This window comes from Leuciscus leuciscus (assembly GCF_965113295.1).
Source record: "Leuciscus leuciscus genome assembly, chromosome: 10".
In the NCBI taxonomy this organism is placed as follows: Eukaryota; Metazoa; Chordata; class Actinopteri; order Cypriniformes; family Leuciscidae; genus Leuciscus; species Leuciscus leuciscus.
The window spans coordinates 41,406,272-41,432,003 of NC_138734.1; the positions used below are offsets into that span (position 1 = coordinate 41,406,272).

At 38.2% G+C, this 25,732-nt stretch overlaps 1 protein-coding gene across 2 annotated transcripts in view; it reads left to right on the forward strand.

The window, feature by feature from the left end:
* The window catches only part of LOC309507220 (uncharacterized protein), a 77,743-nt gene that overhangs the window by 5,730 nt on the left and 46,281 nt on the right, over positions 1 to 25,732 (forward strand). For both annotated transcript variants that reach the window (XM_082181348.1, XM_082181347.1), the window contains exon 2: positions 4,449 to 4,766. In XM_082181348.1, the coding sequence (XP_082037474.1) occupies positions 4,449 to 4,766 (318 nt within the window). The remainder of the gene's footprint in view (positions 1 to 4,448; positions 4,767 to 25,732) is intronic.

Consider the following 25,732-nt stretch of genomic DNA (forward strand, 5'->3'; position numbering starts at 1 on the left):
AAAATCATGATTTTCACACACTCTGTTATTCTAAATTTAGTTATAATGCTCTGTGCTCTCCTCTATATCATAAGTGAATAGGGGATGAGAACGGTCATGCTCCAGGAATTACATTAAAAACACCATAAACATAAATGTAGTGAGACAAGTCAAAGAAGTGTTGCATAAAATGTAATGTTTGATATCACTGACATCAAACCTGCTGCTTCACATCTTGACATGCCATATTTGAATGTGTGTAAACTTCAGGATTTGAGAGCAGTAATGGAGGGAAGGATTTTCTACTGTCATATAGGCTATCTTATAAATTGCTTAACGCAGATAAGGTTTTAATGCTATGGAAAAGAGCAGCTGGGACATTGGGTCTCATTGCAAGCAGCCTTTATCCTGTACCCAAGGCTAGTTGCCCACTAAATTTGGACTTGTCCTTTGGACTAAAGGACTTTGAGCCCCATGAGAACCCCTAAAAGGTTCTATATAGAACCTTTTTCCTGGCTATGAAGAACCCTAAAGAGTTCTTTTGATTGAACCCCTAAAAAGGGTTCTATATGGAATCTTTTAGGGGATTCATATATGAAGCGCCTGATAGAACACTTTAGGGTTCTATATAGAGTCTTTTCTTCTGAGAGTGTGGTCAGTGCCTGGAGGGGAGTCTTCCTGGGAAAACCAGGTTGCTGCTGGAAGAGGTGTTAGTGAGGCCAGCAGGGGGCGCTCACCTGTGGTCTGTGTGGGTCAAAAAAGCACAGTCCTTCAGATGAGACGTTAAACCGAGGTCCTGACTCTCTATGGTCATTAAAATTCCCAGGATGTCCTTCGAAGCGGTAGTCTGGCTATCACCAGACCAAGCTCAATCTTTTAAGATTGAACATTGGTCTGGGAAGTCCGCTATGTATTTTCTATTGCACAAGAGGCGTGATCAACGGGCATAGTTCAAATGAATCTGTATGCAATTGGAAACCAATCAGACCAACGATCCGGGTGACGTACTTTTCAGAGCGACGCAAAAACTCCAGGCAGGAAATGTGTAACCAAACGTTTTGATCAGCGGTTTGCAGAAGCAGCAATGGAATCGAGCGATTTGTTTGCTAAAAAGAAGCCATTGAGCATCGTCGAGAGGTTAAAAGGAATTGGACAGAGCCGTAACGGCTCTGGAATTGGATTGGATTAAACCCGCCAATAGGGCGCCAGGTGGATAAGCCAGTTTGTGATTGGTTCCCGCAAATTTGTAACGGAAGCAGGATAGATAAATGTACAGGTTTCCAGCCTGAGCTGCAGGGCGAAATCAAATCGCCGGCAGATCAGGCTGGGTTTACCCAGTCTATCGAAGCGGGTTAATCCTGGCCAAATTTGCCCTCATGGCCTCCTAATCATCCCCATATACCGATTGGCTTCATCACTCTGTCTCCTCTTTCCATCAATAAGCTGGTGTTTTTGTTGGTGTTCTGGCGCAAAATGGCTGCCGTCGCATCATCCAAGTGAATGCTGCACAATATTGGTGGTTGAGGATAAAGTTTCCGCCTAAACATTTTATAGAAGACTTTTCTGATTTTCTGGCTGGTATCATGACAGATTATGACAAGATTTTAATTGCTGGGGATTTTAACATACATGTCTGCTGTCCTTTAAAACCACTTGCTAGAGACTTTTTAGATATGATTGATGCTTTTAATCTTTCACAACATGTGACTGGACCAACACAGGAATAAGGCCACACGTTAGATCTTGTTTTATCTTATGGGTTGCCTATTTCTAATATTCGAGTACATAATGCTGTTTTTTTCTGATCACATGCCTGTCCTATTTGATTTTTCTCTGCCCTCTCATAGTCTCAAACTACCTGCTTCTATGCGCCTGTGTCGTGTGTTTAAGCCCTCCACTGCTGCTCAATTTACTTCTGCTTTTATTATAACCCAGTCTGGTAGTAGATCTCTAGCTAACCTTGACACAGAACAACTTCTTTTAATCTAAATCTGAACCATGGCTCAATGATGTCACCCGTGAGGCCAGACGAGTGTGCAGGAGAGCTGAGTGCAGGTGGAAAAAGGACAAGCTCCATGTATCATATGAAGTCCTTAAGGAAAGCTTGAGAAAATATCAGAAAACTGTCAAAGCTGAAAAAATAAGATATTTTTCTAACATTATCTCCCAAAATTTTAATAAACCTCGAGTCCTTTTTAAAACTATTGATTCTTTATTAAACTCTCAACAATCTTCCAGCTTGGAAGCTTCATTTGAAATCTGTGAAAATTTTCTTAACTTCTTTTTAGACAAGGTTGCCACTATTAGAGCCCATATCGCATCCCCCGCTCTCGACCCTTTCATAGTTAGCACTTACTCAACTGTCCTCAACCAGTTTGAGCCTGTGTCACTTGTGAATCTCACTGAAATCGTTGTGAAACTAAAACCCTCATATTGCCCCACTGACATTATGCCCCCTCAAAGAAGCAGTTGTGGAACCCCTGATTAAAAAAGAAATTTGGATTCCTCGGTTTTATCCAATTATAGACCTATCTCAAAGCTTCCTTTCATCTCAAAAGTTTTAGAGAAGACTGTTCTTCTACAGTTGCAGTCTTTTTTAGATGTACATGGAATTTTTGAGATTTTTCAATCTGGCTTTAAAGCATTTCACAGCACTGAAACGGCATTTTTAAAGGACAAGTTCGGTATTTTACCTGTTTACAGATCGTTTCTGATGAAATAGAACGGTTAAGATTAAATTTTGGACACATGCTGCTGGGAGAAACCTAAAATTCTCGGGACAGCAGCATGTGTCCAAATTTTAATCTTAACCGTTCTATTTCATCAGAAACGATCTGTAAACAGGGCTTTAAGTGTAAAATACCAAACTTGTCCTTTAAGAGTTTTTAATTACCTTTTATTAACCATTGACTCTAGAAATTATGCCATTCTAGTGCTTTTAGACCTCACTGCGGCATTTGATACAGTTGACCACGCAGTTCTTATCTCCTGTCTAGAACACTGTGTTGGTATTAGAGACACTGCTTTGCAGTGGTTTAAGTCCTGTTTATCTGGGAGATGCTTTTCAGTAAAGCTTGGAGATTTTGGTTCATCTACTGCCCCCCTTCTTTGTGGTGTTCCACAGGGCGCAATTCTTGGACCACTTCTCTTTTCTCTATATCTCCTCCCCCTAGGAAACATAATTAGAAAGCATGGCATCTCCTATAATTTTTACGCAGACGATTCTCAAATATATCTTCCCCTCAAAAGAGGTGAAAGCAACTCTCTCATACCTCTACTGGAGTGCTTAAAAGATATTAAGGCCTGGATGGCTTCTAACTTTTTTAATCTAAATAAAGATAAAACTGAGGTCATTTTGTTTGGACCCAATCGGGCCGATGATATTCTTCCCGTTGACCTGGGCTACCTGCAACAATATGTGAAACCCATAGTCACAAATTTGGGTGTCAAAATAGACAATGTTTTTAAACTCGATAAACAGATAAATAACGTTGTTAAAACCAGTTTCTATCACTTGAGGCTTTTATCTAAAATTAAACCTGTCTTATCTCTTAAGCACTTTGAGCATGTGATTCTCACTTTTATTTCAACTCGTTTAGACTACTGTAATGCACTTTACATTGGCGTAAACCAAACCTCTCTTTCACGCTTACAGTTAGTACAAAACTTGGCCGTACGCCTGTTAACCGGAACTCGCAAGCATGAACACACAACACCAGTCCTGGCCTCGCTACATTTCAGACCTCGTACAAGTTTATACCCCCTCACGGTCACTTAGGTCTATTGATCAACTTCGGCTGGTCGCTCCAAAAACCAGGTTAAAAACCTGGGGTGACCGTGCTTTTTCAGCTGCAGCCCCTAAACTGTGGAATGAGCTTCCTCTACAGGTCAAATTGGCCCCAACCTTCGAATCTTTTAAATCTCGTCTAAAAACTAATTTGTATTCCCAGGCTTTTACCCCAGCATGAGAACTGTATGTTGATTTATGTGTTTTATATGTGCTTTTATGTTGTTATCCCTTGTTCAGCACTTTGTAAACCTTGGTTTTTTAAATGTGCTATATAAATAAACATGGAATGGAATGGAATGGAGGAGATTCAAATACGCTCAAGTCATTTGCACATGCGCTGTTGTACTCGCATCGCATAAAACATCAAAATTAGGCTGCACGCGGCAGTGCACACTGAAGTATACTTTGGGCTTTCAAGAGCCTCAACAAACTTTGGTTGAAATGTGTGTTCCCCTCGGTTGAAATATCGCTCATGGCACCTGCAATTTATTAACATAAACTAAAAAAACACAAAAAAGTTAGATGTGCAACATTAAACTGATATCAACGCATCACGAGAGAATTGAAATTCTAAATATCTTTGGAGGCTGAATGTGATGCATCTCATCTTAATGACTAAATGCACTCTGTCACTTCAGATTTACTGTTTATTTAACCTTGTTGTTTTGATCTCCTGTAGGTTGTGTGTGCGGTGGGCAAATTTGAGGTGGAGATTCGACAGTGGCTGAACCCTCAGGGCTTTCTACAGAGTGGTCAGTGCTGTGACCTCCAGGCCAGCGGGGGGCAGCGCTGCTCATCAGGTGATCAGTGTGACACCTTCTTCAAGGCCTGTCTGAAGGAGTACCAGGCCCGGGTTTCACCAACCGGCCCCTGTACATACGGCACTGGCAGCACACCTGTCCTGGGTGGCAACTCCCACACCTTACATCACCATGGAAATGAGGGAAGTGACAGCAGAAACGGACGGATTGTTATCCCATTTAAATATGCGTGGCCAGTGAGTACAACTTATTTATCAGTTTAGCAAACACTGCTGAAGTGAGAATGTAATTTCTATATAGATCACGTTTTATCGAAGCCTAATATTGCTGAAGACACTTGGATGATGGGCAGGTTTTTCTCATCTTATACAGACAATAGTGCGTGTTTGAACATATCAGGGGGATATTTTTCTAAAGGGCAGCTGTCATGTCACCATTAAACTGTCTCAGTTGCAAAGACATCACCTCTGCTGCCCTTATCATGCAAGTTCTTGAAGGTGAACCATGTCATTTACAAAGATAGAAAATAGCATTCTGTCCTTTACTCATCCTCATGTCCTTCTAAATCCAGAAGATGTTTGTTCATCTTCTAAACTCAAATAAAGATATTTTTAATAATATTTGAGAGATTTCTGTCCCTCCATTGCACTCAAACTTTGATGCTTCAAAAAGGTCATAAAGACTCTTCAGAAGAGTTTTTAATTAAATCGCTTGATTTGTATGGATTTCTTTTACAATGTCTTTATGATCCTTTTCTAGTGTCAAAGTTTTGGTGTAACAGACTTAATAGGAGGGACAGATATCTTTAAGGTTTCATTAAAAGTATTTTCATTTGTGTTTTTGTTAGGGCTGTCAATTTAATGCATTCATTTATTTGATTAGTAATGGGAAAAAATTACGCGTTAAAATTATTGGCGCGTTTATCAATATCACATGAGTGCTGTTTTTGTCCCAAATAGCTTGCTAAAAAGTAAATATTGTTACATTTTAAACACAATATTTTCTGCTTTTGCTCAATTTTGCCAATATTACCGGTAAAGCCAGAACAGAACTGTTGTGCATCAGTTTTGTTTGTGAGTAAAGCCACGTTTTGAGCAAATCAGTCAACCAATGATTCAATGGCCCATTCATAAAGAGAGCCATTTACTTAATTCCTGAATGAATCGAATGAATGAATTACTTACTCATTTCATCAACCTACTGGCAGTTTTAGTTTCTTATTTACAGTATAATTTCATGAAAAAATTATTTCATATTTCCATATTGATAAAAAACCCACTAATCTTACCTGTCAGGGATCACTGGTGATCCTGGATTATTTTAGTTCAAAATATGTTTGAGCTTATATATCTCAATATTAATAACAGTCTGGTTAATTTTGAGTCTTGAACTATAAACTCTCAAGTGTTGGCTTTCTAAATGTATGTGTGTTATGTTTCTATTCAGAATTACTTATGAGCAGTAACCTTTTTATTTTGGGCATTTCATGTATGCAGCACTTGCCAAAATTGGGGGTGATGAGGAAGGGGTTAAAGGTATAGTTCCCCGAAAAAAAAGAAAATTCTGCCATCAATTTTATTCACCCTAATGGTCTCATGGCCATTGAAGCCTAAAAGTTTATGTGTTATAAATTCTATGTTGAATAAAAAAAAAGGCTGTAGTTTCTCAGCCAAATTTGATATGCCAAATTTGATATGCCAAATTGGATTAATTAATTGCCACATCATGTAATTAATCAGATTTAATAATGTAATCACTTGACAGCCCTAGTTTTTGAAGATAAGCGAAAGTCTTCTGGGTTTGGAATGACAAGAGTTCTGGGTAAATGATGACAGAATTTCCATTTTTGAGCAAAACAACCCTTTGAGAGAAACTTTTTCAAAGTAGATGCACTAGAAGTGTTGTATGGAAGCATTTGTTTGCCTCTATCTATTTACAGTAAATTTGGATTGCAGCCTAAAAGTGGTTTCCTTAAAGCTATATAAGCTGGTGTGCTGTTTCCTTAACTTGCTTATAGGGAAGTTTTCATTTAACCTTGCTCTGACCTCAGTGGCATTACGCTGAGCATATGGAGGCATTAATGCTGGCTGGCGAGATCGTAGACATGCTGTGCCAGGGATCTTACTGAACCCTGAGTTCTGCGATCAGTGTTTGGCTTTCTCCAGCCTTAGTCTTTAAACTGATGACACACTTATTGATTAGAGCGGACTGATAGAGTGTGTGTGAGAGAAAAAGATGAGGGTGAAAGATTGCAGCACTACATTTCCTTTTAATTTTATATATTGGTGTAGTGGTGGCTGAAGATAAGAATGTCTTTGTAACATAATGGGTGTTGTTCATGGTCCTATAATTTAATAAGGCCGCTGATATTTCATATAACGGCACTCGGTTGCTTCAGTGTTTCTCTGCTTGTCTGTGTTCACCACACACCGATCCATACCAACATTGTAACCAAACGATTTTCATTGATGGAGTAGAAATAAACAATATATTTGGTCATATTTTGTCTGAATTTGTTCCTCAATATTACATTCACAAAAGCAACATCACAATCGCAATCTTGCTGCCAATGAAAGTAGTTTGGTTACAGTCTCGTGAACCACAGAATTGGTTTTCAATTGGTTAAGTCAAACCTGAACACCATAAATTACAGCTTGTTTATTTCTCCACTCCTCTTCAATTTGTGTTTATTTCCTCTGTGGTCATTGTCTTGACTAGAAAATGTGTCTTTCTTACCCTCCCACTGTGTCTCATCATTTCCTTGCTCTTTCTCATATGAAACATGTTTATTCTCTCTTATTTTTCAGACGTATTGACATCACATGTTTTTAGTAACAGAGCAGACACCATCGCTACAAATAGGCCATTAATTGTTGACTTAAAAACACATCTTTAATAAGGCCACCGTGATTTAATACTGGTGTGGTTTTTTTATGATATAACTTCATACAAACCTAAACATAAAAGAGAGATGCCCAAGGCCCCAAGAAGGAAACCAACTCTTTTGTTTGTCTTGTGGTTGAGATCATGAAAGTCTAGTCACTATGCAAAGTCATCACACATAATGCTAATCTTATGATCAGAATCTCAAGGGAGGGGTTGTGGATATCAAACTCTTCGATGAGTCACAGAAACCCCCAATAAAAGAAAGATGAGTCTCATGACCCACATCTCTCTCATGTAAAACATTACAATATACTCTTGCTGTAATTACTGTCTGCATTACAACCAGCTTCAGGCCCCAGAATCCCTTCAAAATGACTTGCCAGCTCTAGGAGACTGATAGGATGGTACAAGTAGGATTTGCTAGTTTTTTTTAAATATATGTATATATATATATATATATATATATATATATATATTGTAACGCAGTTCATTGTTGCGGGAAGAAGGAGGCGGGAACCGGCGAACATTTAAAGACTTTAATAACACAATAAATAAACAAATACAAAATGAAAGTAAAGACAGCAGAGCCTCACGGACGACTGCTGTCACATATAACAAAATAAAACACAACATAAATCCAGGCCTGGCCTCTCTCATCCTTCACTGTCGTCGCTCCTCCGTGAGAGATACGAGACTGGTGCGTCTCACAGGTGTCGCTCATTAATAATCACGCCACCGGCCTCGCGCCGCTCTCTCGCGGCCCTCGTCCTGCTCGCCATATATATATTGTTGTCTTTTTATCTAAAAGAGGAACAGAAGACGGCGCTCGAATCGTTCCTTTGCAAGAAGGGCGTTTTTGCTGTTTAGTCTCATCTACCTGTTAGCTCCGCTGGTAACTAAGCGTATGGGGCTTGTTGTGATTGGTCGTAGTGTTATCCAATTGCGTGCAGTAAGATTTTCAAAAGCATGCTTGGTGCCGCCCCTCAAGCTGGCCGATTTTCATTAGATGATGCCAGACCATTAATCTTTCAGATTTAGGTCTGGATTTCCAGGCTAGTGTAATGGGTTTCTTCCATAGAAATTCATGTAAGGCAACAAACATATAAATACAAAGGCACAGCACACCCAAATGATAATATTGGGTAAAACAGACCTTTTTTAATTATGTTAAAGTATTTTTCATCAATAATGTGTTATTAAATGGAATGGAACATTTCTCACGGTTCACTCATTGTATCTTTGAACAATACATAATGGGATTTCCTTCTATGCAAAGGATGTATGTGATGTTGTCTAAGAATTTAGGAGGTATTTTAGAAGTTTTGGAACAACCTTTTTGGAATGGTTTCAGGGGCGTAACTAGGGGGTGGCCATGGTGACCCCTGTTGCGCAAGCATTTCGACTAGATTAACAGCTGACTTTTCTCGTTCAAAGAACTATGACACTGGCTAAAGACCATGTACACACTCCAACTTAACTAAGTTGTCACTTCACCTATTAATATGGAAAAAATAACAAGCCCAAAAATGCCTAAAATAAGTGGACATGGCAACACAGCAAGTGAGCGCTTGGCGAAGCAGCTTTACGAGCATAAACAAAAACACAGCAGAGCGTCTCACGCAAGTGCAGCAGTCAAACATGCTCTTCAAGTGCATGTTTACAAATGAAAAGAATGGAAAGGTAGCGCAGTGGAATGGGAAAAAAAACGTAAGGTTTAGCCAACAAAATTTAAAAATATTATTTGTATATCGTCTGCGTTGTACTCTCTGAGGTTCAGAAAGCTGTCCTCTGGGAAATGTGCTGTACCTACTGTAACCTCTGAAAGCAAAAGGGGTTTTGCTTTTGCATCCAAACACACGGCGTTTCCACGACATGACGACACTACAATTCACTGAAACTGTTGCTTTCTTTGTTTGCATATGCTTTTGGGTGGACATTATGCTAATATATCACATTGTGACATAGACTTTGTAACGTGGGAACATTGCAGATCATGTACAGGTGAAACTCGAAAAATTTGAATATCGTGCACATTATTTGAATAAGGTGAAACTAATCTATTATATAGACTCATTACATGCAAAGTGAGATATTTCAAGCCTTTATATGTTATAACTTTGATGATAATGGCTTACAGTTTATGAGAGTTTTCTACATTTCTGAGATTTTGAATTTGCACTCTAAAAAATGATGGGTTGTTTTAACCCAATTGTGGGTCAAATATGGACAACCCAAACGATGGGTTAAAAATGTAATTTAAAATGTTGCCATATTTGACCCAAAGTTGGGTTGAAACAACTCAGCATTTTTTAGAGTGTGGGGTTTTCATAAGCTGTAAGCCATAATCATCAAAATTATAACAAATAAAGGCTTGAAATATCTCACTTTGCCTGTAATGATATATTATATTAGTTTCGCCTTTTAAGTTGATTAACTGATATAGATGAACTTATGCACGATATTCAAATTTTTCGAGTTTCACCTGTACATGCACAAACAGATACATTACACACTAAAGGAAAACATTAAAGAGCATCATATGACTCCTTTAAATTCTTTACTTTCAAACGTTTCAAATCTTCAAGCTCTAATTCAGCTGAATACTGCTAAAATGCTGTAAACATCGGTGCACAAAAATTTTGGAATTATGCAAATATGAAAAAGAAGTAAACCTAGTGGATGATGCATTCCCACAACTCACTCACAGCGCATGCAGAGATGGAGTTCGCTGTGTTTACTGTGAACCAAACTGCTCTGAGATGCAGAATACAGTGGCGTATATCACAGTTATCTTATTCATTTTAATTTCACATTCAGTTAAATTAATTATTAGCTTTTTTTATCAACATCGTGAACTCCTGAATTGGGAAACCCCGAGAGCATGGCGCTAGCTATATAATAATATATCGCTGATATAAAAAAAGTTAAAATTCCAAACACAAAACTAATAACACTTAGAACAAAGTAATAATGTACTGAAGTTAATGCATTATATTTTATGCACAGATGCATTGAAGTGTGTGAGTGTATATGAGTTTATGTCGGTCTGTTTAAAGGGTCATGAAACCCCCCTCTTTCAGCTCAAGTCTAGCTCACAATCTTTTTGAAAAATGCAACTTAAATGGGCGTGGTGGCTGTGAGAAGAAGGGAGGGGAGTGGGTGTGGTCAAAGCCAGTGGCCCATGCATGCATATCGACTGTCAACAGTGGTAAAACGTGAGGAAATGCTAGATTTTTTTATAGCTGGCAAAGTTAAAGTCTAATGAAATACACTGACACCTTATGTTTGTCCTTTCAAAAGTAACTGAATGCCCTGCTACACATATTAGCCTACTACAGTAATCATAATTGTATTTAAAACATATAAATGTACATGCATATGTATAATTATGCCATTATAAAATATATATTTGTTTATATGCACACTATAAATGCATATATTTGAAAATAATAAATTTTCCGCTTAAAAAAAAACAAAAACGTTCCGTACATAGCCTAGATCTACGCGCCCCCTGAACCGATAATAAGATGGACAGTGACATAGAAATTTGCACAAACTAAGAATACGTTCCATACAATTGAGGTATTATCTAAATATCTAAATTGTATGGATATACAATACAATCTAAAAAATAAAAAATAAAATTTTACCATTTTCCCCCTACTATTAAATCTAACAGATGCTAACATTGTCTTCAATGGTGTTCAACACACATACCTCTGTTAAAATCTCAGAAAATGTGGTTTAGGGTTTCATGACCCTTTAAAGAGTGTGAGAAAATCGTGGAGGAAAAAAGGCTGTCTGGATCAGTTTCAGGGCAGGGCTGAAGGTTCAGGGAGAGGGAGTGAATGGATTTCTGTGGGCATCAAGGTGGTGAAAGAACAGTATTATCTGTCCATCTTTGTGTGGTGGTTTATGGAGGGAGGGATGGTGTCAGGATCCCACAGCCTCAGGTGAGGAGACAAACAGGTGAGCACAGTTATTATGAGGAAAGGTGAGCTGTTCTCTCTCTGGCTTTCTTCCCTTCTCTTCTCCTCCGCTCGCTTTCTGATCTTCCCAGCCTCTCCGTTCACGCTGTAAGTGTCGGTTCCTGAGTGATGACCCACACACTGTGTTTCACCGTTTAACTGTGTTGTCATACTGTAACGCATTGTGTCTCCGCCATTGTTTAGTGTTTCCTGATTAATGGTGCCGTGATTGAAGCTGTTGGCCTTCATGTGGTCGCACAGTAAATGAGATCATCACTCTCCCTTTCTTCCGTTGTGACAAGAAAAGACGAGAGGAGGGCGTCTATGATCGGGGATGAATGGATGTGCAGAGGAAGTTGATGTGTGTGAACTCCAGGTCGGAGGTTTGGGAATCATTGTCTTCAGTGTCTGAGGTCATTACCTCTATCTAAGCTCAGATATTTGTATAATCCCCATTCAAGGGCAGCATGACCAACATTGTAATTAGGGCTGCACAATATATCGAAATATTGCAAATATGCATATCGCAACGGCATCATCTTTTCCACATATATATACTGACACAGATAATCATTTTCATTTTATGAATGAATGGCTTGCTCTTCTAACTGTTGCTGGTCTTCGTCAACAACACGCGCTTGCACCCCCTGCTGGTGAGGTCGACTAACAGCAGATGGAGAGTATGCTCGGCAATCTACTGCTTTTCCTGCAGTTCCTGGATGTCAGTGTTGAATTTACTGTCGAATTTATTTGAACCACTGAATTGTTGGAAGCGAATTTGCAAAGCGAAATAAAATGGACCGAAAAATGCCTGTTGAATATTATAGGTTGTATTTTTAAACAGTTTGAATATTTTGGAAGTGAAATATGAAAGGTGAATATGGATTATTGAATTTTTAATAATGAAAATGTGTTTGAAATGTTTTTAATTGAAATATTCACAGCTTAAATATTCAACCATGTTGAATTTCGGCCCATAAAAATGCAAGCCCTAAAAATACAATGCATTAAAATGCAAGCATGGTTAATGTAATGCCTATTTTTTTTTTCAAGTATTGCAATTCAACAGGCCTTTTATTTCAAAAACATTTGACATTATTTTTCTTCCATAATCACGATTCTATCTTCTACCAATTCGAATCAATTCACAAATTGAAAAAAATTCATTTTCTAAATTTGTTAATAACGTCGGAGCAACGAAGGAGGCAGCAACTGCGAGATCAGTGGACAGTTTAGAGAGCGCACAGGCTTGCACGCGGGAAGCATTATGAATCAAGCTTACTTAACAACAGGTACTAAATCAGTATCTTAAAGGGGACCTATTATGCCCCTTTTTACAAGTCTCAGGTGTCCCCAGAATAGTTTCAGCTCAAAATACCCCACAGAACATTTATAATACCATGTTGTAAATGCCCATTTTTGAGTGGGAGCAAAAACATGCTGTTTTCATGCATGTATTGTATCTTTAAATGCAAAAAATGCGGTCCAATATACTGTGTTAATATGAAAAAAATCTTCCGTATGGATTTTCCACGGATGTTTTACCCATATTTGGAATTACGTATTTTATTGGATTGTGCTTTTGGGTTGAAGGAAATGTCTGTAAACTTAATGGAAAAGGTAATGGTAATTTTATGCCAGGACATTATCCATTTTTCTACAGGTTATTTTCTCACAGTGCAGTTGGTGTGTGTTCAATTCTCTGCATGTTGCTGAATTTAAGCGAGTGTGATACTCAAGTCCTGAAGGTTATCTGATGAAGATTGGATTTGTACCCTCTGAGATATTTGAAGCAATTTATCACTGTCCCAGCAATACTCTGGGGTCTGTGTTCATGAGCAGTAGTTGTGGGTTGTAGTTACTCTACATCATTTCTTGATTGAGCATATATATATTTTTTTTAATTATTATTCAAAGTGATTACAATATGGTTATTGGGCTAACGGTTGTCCTATAGGAAGCCTGACATTGCACACTTTGTTCATTAGTGACCTTCCACCTCATTTATCACCGCAGCTGAGGTCAAACCTCAGAGCAGATTTGATTAGAGGACCACAGCCTTTATCAACTAGGATACTAATTTTAGTAATATGCCATTTAGCTGACAGTTTTAACCACACTTTTCTTGTGCTTATTACAGGGAAAGTTTCTCTGTGTGACCTAGGGTTAAGTTAATGGGTCAATGAAATGACTGAGGGTACGTTTACATGACAACGATGTACTAAAAACAGTACTAAAAAATATCATACTATATAGTAGGTAAGTATTCGATTTCAGATGCAGCCTTTTTCAATTATATATATATATATATATATACATTTATTTATTTATTCAGCAAGGACACATTCAATTGATCAAAAAAGTGAAAATAAAAACATTTATAATGTTACAACAAATAATATTTCAAATAAATGCTGTTTTTTTTTTTAACTTTATATTCATCAAAGAATCCTGAAAAAAAATGCACAATGGTTTCCACAAACTGTTTTCAACATTGATGGTAAGATAATAATAAGAAATTTTTCTTAAGCAGCAAATCATCATATTAGAATGATTTCTGAAGGATCATGTGACACTGAAAATTCAGCTTTGATCACAGGAATATATTAAAATTTGAAGTATAGAAAACCATTCTTTTAATTTGTAATAATATTTCATAATATTACTGTTTTTACTGTATTTTTGATCAAATAAATGCCGCCTTAACCCTCATTTAAAACCTAAAATCTTTCAGATGCCCAGTCTGGATTTTAAATTCTTCCCTCCTTTCTTCTTTCATTTAAACCCGTAATCCCGAGCTTTAACATGGGCAATTGAATGCACCTGAAGCGGATATGCCTGGTTAAATGGAGTGGGCATGTCCAGGCATGATCCCTGCCTGGGCTTATGAGTCCCATCCATCAATTAAACATGTGAAAAGCAATTTATCCATGACTCCGCGTCAATTCCAATGAGCAAATCCAGAAGATTGAATCCGAATGAAAGAAAATCCACCCATATGTTTCTGTGGAAATGTTTCAGTCGCAATTCATCAAAAGAAAGTGTATTAAAAAAATGAATTAAGTTTCCATGTTTGTCCTGAAATAATGGATCTGTGAGCTGTGAGAGAATTTTAGAGGCTGTGTTGATGTGGTTTCATAGTCAGTACAGTTATTCATATAGCTTTAGTGTGTAATGTTGACTTCATACTAGTACATACAAGTAGATCACAGACATGCTGATGAAGAGCCAACAAAATTAGACATGGGAATATATATCAACTGTTTCCTGTCCATTTCCATCAAAACACTGCTTGTGTTTCTGTATCGTGTAATATGATGAATGCGCTCTGTTTTGTGGTTATTTATGTGTATGTGTGTGTGTGTGAGAGTATGAGAGAGTGTGTCTCCAGGGTGAGCTGTAAACTGATCCCCTACCATTATGTCATGTTGTATTTTGGAGAGTTTCAGCACTCAGTTACCTGGACATTCCTGATGCCTGGGAACCAGAGAAACTCATTTACCACAGGGACAGAGAGAGAGAGAGAGAGAGAGAGAGAGAGAGAGAGAGAAGGAGAGAGAGAGAGGAGAGAGAGAGAGAGAGAGAGAGAGAGAGAGAGAGAGAGAGAGAGAGAGAGAGAGAGAGAGAGAGAGAGAGAGAGAGAGAGAGAGAGAGAGAGAGAGAGAGAGAGAGAGAGAGAGAGAGAGAGAGAGAGAGAGAGAGAGAGAGAGATTCTTCTGTCTTTCTCCCTCTCTGTTGACTTCAACCACATACCTGTGCATTCACGCAGATAGTCTAATGTATACTGTGCAATTGTTTCAAGGCTATTGTGTCTTTCTCTCATGTGCTGCCTTCATCTCTCGTTGCACTTTTCTCCAGAAGTCTCTCTGTATGCATCTTAAAACACCTGTAACGACTTACATACAAACACGCTTTGACTGATCGACATGCTGTGTTAATTCCATTAACATTCATTCGCGTATGTGCTGAAGATAAGACCCTAGCCTTGGGACAGTAGAGTTGGGGGACGCTGGGACATTGTTCTCTTCATTTGTTTGCAAATTGGATTGAAGAAGGAGTTTGTATAAAGCAGCTGGTCTCGTTCTCTTCTCACCTTCATCATTTAATTGTATATTAGAGCTGCACGAATTTGGATAAATTGAGAATCACGATTTTTTTGTGTGTGTTTCAAATAGAAATCATGATTCTCCTACGATTCTGAACAGACTACAAATAACATGTAATATACTAGAGGTTATGACAAATGTAAAATGCTGTCTATTTAAAATGTTTAATTAACCAGAGTTAATTAAATCTGTTTCAATGATTCACTCGCGGTAAATTACCGTAAAATGAGCCAGAATTACTTACCAGTAAATACACAAATATGCTGTTCACACAAGCAACGGCATTCTGGCTTTTTACAGGTAAGAGACCAATCACACATCAGCTAAAAAATACTGTTAAATTCTGTGATGTCAGTCATCAAAAGTGATCTTTAAATGCAGCGCTGTTGTCTTCATCCACCCCGCTTGAGAAGTGCTTTAGTTTCACTATCTGTTCAATTTGACAGATAGAGAGACAGAGTGAGAGTCTTGATAGATGCTCAGCCACATATACAGGTTAACAAGACACTAACCGTGTTTCCATTACCCCTCAAATTGCGCAAATTGATATTGCGAATTGAAAATACGTCCAATGAAAACACGTCAATTTCGCGAAAACTCCCATTTATCGCAACAAAGTTTTTACGCTCGCATGAGGTGGTTTTTCAGGCAAGTCGAAAAAGAAATATTTCGCAAAACTGCAATGGAAACAGTTTTTGCACATTTACAGGTCACCTGACGTAGATGACGCGGTGAGTTTGGACAGAGGATGAGACAGAGTTCTTTATTAAATTCATAAAAGACAAAAGAATTACAGGAATAATGGATTCTAAACCTCAAATAAATGCCACATCAAGAGCTCAAAGCAGAGATGAGGGAGAAACACCCAGAAACTCCTCATATGAGCCGCTCTCAAGTATAAGGGTCTTTCCTTGCCATTAACGGTGACACAAAACAAAACGTTGCGCTTTTCTAAGCGTGTAAAATGGATAACTATTTTGTATGGCGGAATACCATAGCAAGTGCTTGTAAGCACTTCGACTTGGCGCAGTAATATCTTCACTCGTGAAAAATCCTCTCACCGGCCCCCGCTCCCTCTAGTGAAGATATTACTGCGCCAAGTCGAAGTGCTTACAAGCACTTGCTATGGTATTCCGCCATACAAAATAGTTATCCATTTTACACGCTTAGAAAAGCGCAACGTTTTGTTTTGTGTCACCGTCCTAGGTCGAGTTACACTTCGCGAGTAACTGTATTTAAATAGGGAAAACGTGGAGGTGTTTGGTAGCTTCTCTGCTTGGCCCATATTAAATGAACTGGGCTAACAAAGTTTCGCCGCAAGACAGAGGGATTTAGTGCACGCACTGAGACGAGAGAGGTATGTATCAACTCGTCTTAGTTAAGGGAATAACATAGTTTAATATGAAAAAACGGTAAAGTATCCCTTTAATGATTGGATAACACGCATACGTCTCCTTCCATTAATAATAATGGTCAGTGCAGTGGCTGGGATACATAAACCTACCAACGTCCGTTGCGACGATTTTTGGAATACTTACTTATCGCGAGAGGAAAACATTTTGTTTTAGTGGCATAACATCGGTTTATGGAAACGCAGACATTTCGCAATAGTTTTTTGTCATCATTTAGAAAAACATTGCAAAAAATTTCCGCAAATCTGTAATGGAAATGAGCCTACTGATAAGATCAAATGAAACATCCAGATTAAACATTTAGATGGTCACTTAGCCGGCTCACTGATTTGATAAATGCTATGATAATTTAATGCTGTCTGTTCTATTGTTCTTGTTATTCTGCTGTATCTTTTATTCGCCCTTTCGCTCAATTCCCTGGCCTCAGGATTTTGTCCTTTTCTAAAAGTCACTCATCCATAGCGTTCCTCCTACATTTCCTCTCTCTCTCTCTCTCTCTTTTCATCTACTCACTCTTGTTAGCTTGACTGTGCTCTCGAGTCTCTTGTCTTATCTACTCCAGACCCACAGTTCCTTGTCCTTTATCTGCCCGTCTTCTGTCTAATGCTGGGACTATTACATATTAAAGAGCTGGGACTGGTTTGAGTTTGGTGGAATTACTCTCCATTTACTCTGACTGGCAGGTTACTTTAATTGGCTACTCTCATTTAAACAAGGCCTTGTCATTTCTTCTTGTCATTTCATCACTCGTCTCGGTTTATCCTTTTCAACCCCTCCCTCGCTCATTAATTTGAACTCAGTTATTTTTCCACCTCAAGTGTTTTCCATTTCTCCCCCGGCTCCTGAAATACAGGGTTTGGTGTCCTGTATATTGATATGGTGCTCTGAGGGCTGTTATTTCCACACTGAATAGGGCAGGTCACTGATGTCCTGCAGTTCTGATTGTTAAAAGTGTGACTATTCTTTCTCTCTAGTGGCTGTTTCATTTGTTCACCGCTGCTTAAGGCTCCTTCAGAGAAATGAGAGTGTTGCTGCATGGAGACGGAAAGCATGAGTGCAATCAGTCACAGTATGGCAAGAATGTGAACCATGCATGAATTAGGGGTGGGCGATATGAGCAAAAATACATATCACGTTATTTTTCACTGTCTGGACGATATCGATATTATATTGCAATATGAGAAAAAAAAATTGGAATCACATTTTAGTACACATTACTTAGCCTAAATTACAGGCAAAATATGTATTTTAACCCTATATAACTAGAAAAAGGTGAGGGATTTAATTGGACATAGACCTGAAAAATCTTTTTTTATTTTGCCATTGTTTTTTCTTGTTATGCTTGCACTTGTTGGGCCCTATTTTAACGATCTGAAACGCAAGTATCAAACGCGAAACGCAAGTAACTTTGTGTGCGGATCTCGGGCGCTGTTGCTATTATACCGACGGGATAAATGACTCTTGCGCCCCGACGCAAATCTAAAATGGGTTGGTCTGAAGTAGCTTCATTATTCATAAGTGTGGTTTGGGCGTAACGTGAAATAAACCAATCAGCGCGTCATCTCACATTCCCTTTAAAAGCAGGCGTGCTTGTTCCATGGCGGATTGCTATTATAACGGCGGATTTGCCAGGAGCGGTTCACAGCCGAGGAGACCGATGTTCTCGTCAGGGCCGTAAAACACAGAGAGGTTACATTGTATGGGGACGGGAGAAACCCACTCAAATTAGCTTCGGTTAAACAGGCGTATAATAATTTGGGTAAATGTGTAAGCTAGATTAATGCCAATTTTTTTCTCATCTTCATGGACACCACAATGATTTCCCTCGTGTGGAATATTTTCCCTTGTAATTATGTATGGTTTGCAAAAATGTGAACTGCTGCGTCTGTGTGTAGATGAGAGAAGCAAAGTGTATGCGCGTTGTGCACATGCTACATTATGGCCAAGCATGCGCCCTTAAAATAGCATCTGAATAACGCGCCACTGAGTTTAGACTAGGTTTTTCCTGGTCTGTGGCGGAATTGTTTTCTGGAACTGCAAAATAGCACCAGGGAACGTTTGCGCCGGAACACGCCTCCTCTTTCCGCTGAACCGCCCCCGAGAGCGCAAGTTCATTCCCTAATTTACCGACGTGCGTCTGTGGAGGGAAAAGTCCGCTGTGCGTCGGGTGCAAAATAGGAATGATACATGCGTCGGTGTACAAAGTCAATTGCGCTGGGAGCAAGATAGGGCCCGTTATGTGTTTCCACTTTTTGCCCGTCTTCTCATAACGAGTACCGGCAGCGAATGAAGACTATATTGATTGCTGAGTGTGAGCTGTCTTTGGGCGTGCTCCGTCTCCGGGAATATCTGTTGCACGCATTTGGGTGCATTCCTCATATTTGCGGACATGCTTGGTTTTCAAATGATTAAAGAGATTGCTGGTGTTTCCACCTTTGGCTGAAACCACACGGCGACATAACTTGCATAGTATTGTTCGTTGGTTGATGTCGGAGATTTTGAACCCAAACCAGTTCCATACGACAGAGATACGATCCTCGTGCTCTTCAACATGACTTTCTGCGTGTTCACTCATCTTGTTCACTTTTGCAGTGCCAATTGTTAAATTTCACGAGTTTAGCAAACTGTAGTTGCATGTGCTCGCTTTATTGCTGTTGTGTGTTTGAGGAGGCGGGTGAATTTGTGCTCTGTTAACTTGGACTGTTACCATGCTCTCTGTGTTTGATTATTAATGCCTGTGCATCACCTGAGTTGGACACAGTAGAGGAAAAGGTTAAACGTTCAGCTCAGCCTCGATTCTGTATCGTCATTAGTTGTGTTAAAAGTTGTGCAGAGTACCAAATTGAACAAAACCACATAACTGCAAAATTTGAATGCATGAATATCTAACGGTATCCTCGGTATCGCAAAATCCATATCATGGCACAACATAATACCGGTTCATACCGGTATAGCGCCCACCCTAGCATTAATATATTTATATTGTAAACATAAACTGCCCAGGCAGATTTGTTTGATTTGCTGTTTTGATTAAAATAATGCTTAAGAGGCTATGATTGGATCATTATTGCAGTGATTATTGTGTTTCTAGCATGTTTTATGTTCTTCTAACCTTCTTAAACCACTATGTAGGAAGACATCATGGTCATATTGCACCTCTTGATGGAAATAAATGTTGTGATGTTATTTCCATCAAGAGGCGCATCAGTTTTTGGTCAAGATCTTGTATTGACAATGCAAGAGTCCAGCACTCTGTAAAGTCTCCTCCAGCACATCCCAAAGACTTTCAATGAATTTAAGGTTTGGACTCAGAGGAGCCAATCATGTGTGAAAATGATTCTTCCTCCCAACCATTCTTTCACAATACTCTACTGAAACATTCACATAACCGAAAATAAATAACCACTTTGCTAGCATCTGTCTCTCTGCTCTCCATGCGTTGATCTGATTCTGCAGAGACAGTCTTTCGTCGCACTATTACGTCATAATGTGACAAAATCTGAAACGAGTAATCCTCAGAGCTTCAATAAAAGCTGTTATTGGACTAACGCGAACGTTTTCAGTTCTGAAACTTACATGACAATGACCTTGTACATGTCAAAAGATCAAGACATTTTTTATTTCTCAATTCATGACCTGTTTAAAAGGCAGGACGTATTCTGCCATATTGCACATTGCCTCCAATTCATGGTCATATCAGTGAGCCGTCGCAGGGCATTATGAGACTTAAGTGATGCTGCCTTTTAATTTGGCTAAAATGTTCTTCATTTCAGGAGTTGTGTAGTTATAAGGCATTGTTTATGAAGCCTTAAAATTACGTCTTCGTATAGTTCACTCGGTTTTTGAACAGAGCAACACTTGCTAAAAATGCTTTTTATGTGAACATGCCAGACGGGCTAATTTCCTGTGAAAGACAAAAGGGACCCGCTCGCCCCTGCCGTGGAGCGGCTCGAGGGGGCCTGTTGTTTTTAGTGCTCAGAAATCACATACCTTTGTCAAGCCAATTAACCCAGAAAGAATTTGACTTTGAGAGAGAGGGGAAATTACGAGAGAGTGGGGACAAAGGGAGAGAGAAAGTGAGAGAGAAAGAGAAATACCTCAGAAGAATGAGCTATACGAGGGGGCAAAAGGATCGAGGTCAGGGTCTCCGTAATATGTGTTTACATGCTCATATAAGCCCCTGTCCCCCTTCGTTGTCTGGCTATGACGTGGCAGAGACCGTATAAGACGAAGGAGATTGACTAAAAAATGTAATGTGAGAAACCATAATGCTCAATATGGCACAAATGAAAAGCATTTCAGTCAAACAATTACTTATTTGCCGGTGTTTGTCTGAACTATTCGGAACTATTTTTTAACGTAGCGTAATGTTATTGAAACATTATCTCGATCAGTGTTATTGTTAACTAAATCTATTAAAAGTCATTTTTGTTTACTCCTTCCCCGCCATTGACGGGTTTTTCTGGCACTCCATGTTTTCACTGTTATACTGTAGGGGGCGCTGTTACAGATCTCCTGAAAGTTTACTGAATCTCCGGATCCAAAACCAGCGAAGAAGAAGATCTGCGTAACTGAAATAAAACAAGTGAGATGCTAATGTATTAAAATGGCTAAAAATAAAACTGAAATAAAATTAAAAAATAAAAACCGGTCCCACTTTATATTAAGTGGCTTTAAGTACTATGTACTTACATCGAAAAATACAATGTACTTATTGTGTTCAGGTTGTATTGTAAAACACTTGTGCTGCTATTGAGGTGTGATACAGGTAAGGTTAGGGACAGGTGTGTGTAGGTTTAAGGGTGGGTTAAGGTGTAAGGGAAGGGTCAACAGTGTAATTACATAAATTAATTACAGCTGTAATTACATGTAGGTATTTTCAAAATATAAGTACAATGTAAAAACATGTATGTACACAATAAGTCCATTGTATCAAATTATTAATTTCAATGTAAGTACATAGTACTTAAAACCACTTAAAGGGGTGGTTTACTGCTTTTTTTCTTTGCATGATTGTGTTTATGGGGTGCAATATAACATGTCTTCTGTTTTTTTTTTTTTTTTTAAGTCTTATTTTTCATAAATTTCACCTTTATTGTAAGCCGCTTTCTCCTCTGTCATTTGAACGACCGGTTGACTTCCTGATTCTATGAAACCACTCCCTCAGAAACAGGCAATGGGCTCAGATTGGTTAGTTGGGCCGGTGTGTTGTAATTGGCTAAACTGCGTAGTGTATGTTGTCCGGAAACTTCACGCCCATTACCTTTATGGGCGAAAGTTGCATGTGCTCCGGTCAAATGTAAATAATGGTGTCAATACTGCCGTATCAGTTTGAGCCAGAATCAGACCCAGAAAGCGGCAATGAAGAGAGTCAAGCAACCTCCCCAAACACGGCTCTTACAAAACATTTCTGAATGGTAAATTTTTTATTATTATTATTCTATTCTAATCTACTATTATTATATAAGAATTTCGATACGCTGTTACTTGAAAATGCTACTGCTGCTTGTTAGCTTTTGAGATACGGTTTTCTCCTGATTAAACATTTAATATAACTGAATAAATGACTGAGTAATACCGTTTTTTAAAGTTATTGTTTTAACTTCAGCAGCTGAAGTTGGCTGTTGCGATTACATATAATTTTTTGAACTTTATACACGTTTGTCTTATACACACAAAATAGCATCGAACTAACTGGCTATAAACAAACAGCGTTGGCATTGGTTTACGTTCCTGATCAAATCGATCGTCATAAAATATACATGGAAAATACATTTACAAAATTAGTACATAATTACAAATTCAGGTTCAAAATGTTTGTACGCGTTTGTACGTGTAAGTGGCTACTAAAGCCAGCGCTGGCATTTGTTTACGTCCTTGATAAAACTAAAACATTACCTCTGAAATTATACATGCAAACATTATTAAGTCTTACTTACAGGTTGTGGCCCAACAACTGCTGCCTCTGGTTTTAAAGTTGGAACTGCTTCATGTTTTAGTAACAGTTTCTTGTTGAATCCGGCATTGAATTCGTGGAGATTCTGGAAGCTGTCTTCCGTAAAATGCGCAGCACAGAGAGCCATTACGATTGAAATTTTCAGGAACATAATCAAACATAAATTTTAGCCATTGTTGACGAACTACAGCGTCCGTATGAAGCCCGAACACAGAAGACCTGGCAGCTGGGTGAAAATAACACACTTTCGACGGCATGGCTACAGCTCTCCACTATAACTCTTCCTCTTCGACAAAGCTGCAGAAATATGGCCATGCCCCCTTTTTTGCATGGGTTAGTTACGTATAAAACCCGGGAAGTATCTCGTTGTAGTCCCATTCGAGTCGTTTTTGTAGGCATTAAACTTCCTGATTTTTAAAAGACTTTTATCTCTGCTTACGTTGAACTTTCAGCGCAGCAACTTTGCAGATACTGTTCATGCACCAACAGCAACATTACACACCATTTAAAATGAAAAAAGTGAAATCACAATCAACCACCCCTTTAATATAAAGTGGGATCTAAAAACCTAATAAAAATTTTTTTTACTAAGACAAACTAAATACAATAACACTGCTTTAAGGCAAACAGTTTAGGAGATTTTAGCATTTCCCCAATTAACTTTTTTCTAACTCATGTAGAATTATCATACACTGTTTTTATGACATCACATTAATTGAGAGACCTTTAATTTATATTTTTAATCAGTGAGAATACAGGATGTACTGAAAAAAGCTAAAAGGTAATTAAAAAGTGTTATTTAAAACACTTTGTTTATAATCTTGCTTTTTTTTTTTAAGTTATTGTCTGTCATTTGAATATGCGTATGAATATTCAAATTATTCACACTGTGGCCAAACGCCAAACCGCCTAAACGCTCATCAGAAACCATACAACCTTCTCAAAGAAGAAAAACAACGAGACAGAAAAAGTAAGATGATGGACAGCAGAGAATGCTAAACAGTTTCGAACAAGCAAATAGTTAAGAAAGAAAGCAATGAAAAAATACCCAGCACTAGATTTTGAAGATTGGCATCCATGTTTTGGAGATACACGCCGTGTGTGTATAAAATGAAGCACACAAACAACAAACGACCCCCGTTTCTCCCTCTGAGGTCATCGAGGGTAAAGTAAAGTGATAATTAATGTAGCTGTTCTGATTTAGTCTCTTCCTCTCTGATGCTGTTTCACCTCAGGTGGATGCTTCGGCTTCCATGGCAACACCGTCTCTCTGCAGGTGTGTGAGAGCGAGAGAGGATTGGATAAGTGTAGTTATTATGGGGTTTGGCAAGTGTGTGTGTGTGTGTGTGAACGTGCATAATTACTATTGATGTTTTAAGAGACTGTTTTTCCACATTGGTCGATGTGTATGCCTTGATTCATCTGTGCATGTTACAGCAGGGACGTGATGTGATTTTGTATCTCACGGTAGAAGCAAGCAATTCATGCGGTATATAATGTTTAAGTCGCTTTTTAACATGTTCTGATAACATTTGACAAGTCTTTATCTTGAATTTTGAGAATTATTCTGTTCAAAAGTTTGGGGGCAGTACGATTCTTTCATGTTTTTGAAAGAAGTTTCATTTGCTCACCCAGGCTGCATTTATTTGATAAAAAATACAGTAAAAACAGTAATATTGTAAAATATTATTCTAATTTAAAATAACAGTTTTCTATGTGAATAAATTGTAAAATGTGATTTATTCCTGTGATGCAAAGCTGAATTTGCAGCATCATTACTCAAGTGTGCTCCGTTTCCATCCAAAGTTGCAAATTTAACTTTGGAAAATTGCGTAAAGCATTTGCGAATAAAGCAGTGTTTCAATCCCATTTGTTTTCATTAGAACCAAATCGTCACTTCCTGGAAAATTGGCGTAAAATATCTGTAATAAAAATGGAAGTTGCTGCAATCTGGGAAGAAACATGGCTTTTTTCTCTACATCATAAATGAGTTGCGTCTCAGAGCGTCAGAGGAAACACAATAAACGCTGTCATGTTCTCTTTAGGAACGCAATCATGTGAGACACTTCTGGAGGGAATTAAACCAAATCATTCTGATCACAGACTTTGACTCAGGCTTTTCAGAACGAGCAAACCAACATTTGAGATGCTGTGATGCGATTGGTCCGCTGGTTAGTCCAGTTATCCAATCACATCCACTGTTGAGGCAAAGTCACTTGAGTTTTTACGTTTTACGTAAATGTGTTTCCATCGTAGTTTATGTGCATGCCTTCTCATTGGACACAATTTTTATAAACCTCAAAATGCTCAAATGAGTGAATACGTTTTTTTTATGCGCATCTTGGTGTTTCCATCCAGCGTTATTTTTTTTATGCGCTAATGTCACATGATCCTTCAGAAATCATTTTAATATGCTGATTTGGTGCTCAAGAAAGTATTTCTTATTATTATCAGTATAAGAAAGTATTTCTTATTATACTTCTTGATATATAATAAGTATTTCTTATTATTATCGATGTTGAAAACAGATTTTGTTGCTTAATATTATTTGAGGGAGCCATGATACATTTTTTCCAGGATACTTTAATAAATATAAAGTTCAAAGTAACAGCATTTGAAATAGAAAGTGTAAAATTCTTTAACCGTAATTTTTTAGCAATTTAACTAGCTAAATCAAAGTATGAATTTCTTTCAAAACTAACCTCAAACTTTTGAAGGTATAGTGTATCAATTGTTTCATTGTTTAAATCATAAAATATATTAAATGTTTTTCTTGGAAAGTGTGCTTGTTCGATATTTGTTTGATATTTGTTATCTAAAACTATGACATTTATACATTTTTAAGTGTGGCTTTTATGTCCAGATAGTTTTTGT